Source organism: Camelina sativa, chromosome 20 (genome assembly GCF_000633955.1).
Source record: "Camelina sativa cultivar DH55 chromosome 20, Cs, whole genome shotgun sequence".
NCBI lineage: Eukaryota > Viridiplantae > Streptophyta > Magnoliopsida > Brassicales > Brassicaceae > Camelina > Camelina sativa.
Window position 1 is genome coordinate 26,894,516 of NC_025704.1, and position 2,944 is coordinate 26,897,459.

The 2,944-nt window shown below is 37.4% G+C and overlaps 1 protein-coding gene across 1 annotated transcript; it reads right to left on the reverse strand.

Annotated features, from left to right (window-relative positions):
* Positions 901-2,255, reverse strand: LOC104772855. The gene is made up of 3 exons (XM_010497416.2): positions 1,410-2,255; positions 1,148-1,324; positions 901-912 (listed from the first exon to the last, which is right to left on the reverse strand). The coding sequence occupies exons 1-3, from the start codon at positions 2,253-2,255 to the stop codon at positions 901-903; spliced, it is 1,035 nt and encodes a 344-aa protein (XP_010495718.2).

Below are 2,944 nucleotides of genomic sequence, written 5' to 3' on the forward strand. Positions count from 1 at the left end.
AATGGCTATGTTCCGGCGAAGATATATGCGTGAGCCTTGTCCGTATCATAAACAACGCATAGCTTTGTGACACCAAGATCTAATCACTACATGGAAGAATGACTACATGCAGTTTGATATGGGGCCTAAGAATTTTGTGTTTCGGGATTTCTATGTGAAACACGTTTTTGGTGAATATCCTAAGTCAGCTACGAACAAGAAGTGGTGGATTGATGTGGATAACTTATACACTGGTCTTTTTGTCAATGAGAACCATTGGGTGGCTTTGGATATTGACTTGCGGGGTAAGAAGATTCACATCTATGATAGCATTTCAACCATGGTGAGTGATGATCAAATGGCCATTGACTGTTTGCCTTTAAGGCGAATGATTCCAGCGATGTTAAGTAACATGATTCCTGAGACGATCTGTAAGAAGAGTAGAGCAATGTTGGAATTGAGAAGGGTGAAGAAAAATGTTCCTCGGAATGAAAATCCAGGTGATTGTGGTGTGTATGCTCTTAAGTACATTGAATGTTTAGCTCTTGGGAAAACATTTGATGGGATTTGCGATGAGAACATGTTGGCTCTTCGGATTAAGCTTGCAGCGGAATTATACGACGAAGTCAGAGAATTAGCCATACCACCTAATATGACTGATTCATATCCTCGAGCTAAAGCTATTATCATCCCTTCCTTAGTTGATGAGTCCTTGTAGACTATTTTGTTTCATTGCCTTACGTTTTGTAATAACATTATCATTGTAGACTATTCTTCTTTTGCATGTGAATTTGAACGTGAATGATGATAATATAACTTGTAGACTATTTCTCTTATTTTTCCCATGAGTAAAGCATATACTCATTTTAAATTTTAAATTGTTACAAACAAAAGAAGTGGAGAATATAAAAGAACTTTGAACTAAAAAGAGTTCTATGTCAATGAAAGCATCGTCATTTTCAACAAAAATATAAAGAGAACTTGGGAAGATAACAAAAACTAGGAAATTATAGAGTACATGTCTTGCGATTATGTCCTACTTGGTTGTAATTACCACATGTGTATTGTTTTCCTGGCTTCTTCTTTTCCATTGCAATTTCCAATGCCGATTTGATTCTTGAATTCTTTGGTCTACCTGGTTGTTGTTTGGAATCGGTGGTCTACATACCTTCGTTATCACATGTCCAGGAACAGATTTATCAAGCTCCCTTGGCATGATGGCATTCTCGTAGGAAGCGTGAATGTAGTGTTTCCGATAATAAGGATGACTCATTGAAATGCGAGAAATGTTTCTGAATTCACCGGCCACAATTGCATGTGCACAAGGGAGTTTCTCCAAGTCAAACTTGCGACACGTACACTTTTTATCTTTCAAATTGACAACATGCAGAGATGTTCCACTTGCTAAGAAAGGATGAAAACGAACAGACCTGGAGAATTTTCTCTACACCACGAGTCAAGTCTGTTGTCATCTTCAATGCATCAGTCCTTCTATCTGAAAACCACCTAGTCATCATGGACCTTATTTCTTCCAATAGTTGTACAATAGGAAATCTCCTATCATGTGACATGACCTTATTCATTGATTCTGCAATGTTGCTTGTAAGCAAAGTTGTACCTATCACCTGGGAAATGTACACGAGGTACTCATGTAGTGTTGGATTCATGGCTTCTATCTGATCAAATGTGGTTTGAAAGTTGATCAGTCTAAAAGCATTTGCCGCCTTTTTAACCAAAGCAAATTCTGCTCGACCTTTAAACCGAACCAAAATATTCTTGTACATATGGTATGTGCATATTCCCCTACTAGACTTCGGATAAACCTTTTTAATAGCTTTCCCAATTGATTTGTGCCTATCAGAAATAATGGAAAGACTTTCATCATCAGGTATCACACAGCTGAGTTGCTTGAAAAAGCATTCCCATGATTCATCATTCTCTGTATCAACCACGGCGAAAGCAATTGGAAAAATCTGAAAATTGCCATCTTGAGCTGTTGCTGTCAGTAGTGTCCCTAAGTATTTTCCCTGTAAAAAAGTACCATCCACAACAACCACTTTCCTCAAAAACGGAAATCCCTGTATGCTTGCACCAAATGCTAGAAAACAGTACTTAAATCTTTGAGCTTCATCAACATCAAGCTGTGTAAAAGTTCCAGGATTTGCCCTTTTTATCATATACAAATATGTAGGAAGCTGCTCATAACCACTCTCTGGACTACCCCTGACCAACTCGCGAGCATGCCTTAACGTTCGATATGCTTTCCAATAATCCATCTATCATCAACAAATATTTTTTTTTCATTGTTGTGAAAAAAAAAACGGAAAAATGATAAAGCTAAACAAAATAATCTAAATAATGCTAAATAAATAGAAAAATTATACCTTGATTTGAAAGCGTTTATTTAACGCTTCAGCAACATGCATTGGGAGTACCTTGGGACCAACTCCACCAACAAAATCTTTGTACAACTCTCCTAGAATATGATGATCTGCTTGTCGGGCACGTGTAGAGCGCTCTGTTACAGAACATGTATGTGCTGAAATAAACACACGGACCTCAAACTTTGGAAAGTGATTTATTGTTGCAGCTCTTACCCTCCACTTGCATCCTTTAACCCAACACTTGACAATCAATAGTGTTGGTCTCGATTTGTAAACAAAATAATCAAACCTTTGTACCAAGGTTAGTATCTTCAACCGTGTTTCTAAGTGCTCCTTTGTATCATACATTTGCCCAACAGCCAAATTCACAGAAGACAAGTCTACTTTTGAGACGTCAACAGGTTCCTTATTTTCTTCAATATAAAAAGATGAACTCCTTTTCTTCATTGGCAATTTATGATCCTCTTCTTCTGGTGGAATTCCATACAAGGTAAACTTCTCATCTTCAGAATCTGTTCCGTCAGAATCATCACAATAATCAAATCTACTATCATCTTCATCCATCTCTTCTTCATTTGTGT

Excerpts from the sequence above, each read along its gene's own strand:
- LOC104772855 (XM_010497416.2), bottom strand. The coding sequence starts at position 2,255 with ATGGATTATTGGAAAGCATATCGAACGTTAAGGCATGCTCGCGAGTTG. Across the intron at positions 1,325-1,409 it reads GTGTAGAGAAAATTCTCCAG|TTTGACTTGGAGAAACTCCC; the intron begins GTCTGTTCGTTT and ends ACGTGTCGCAAG.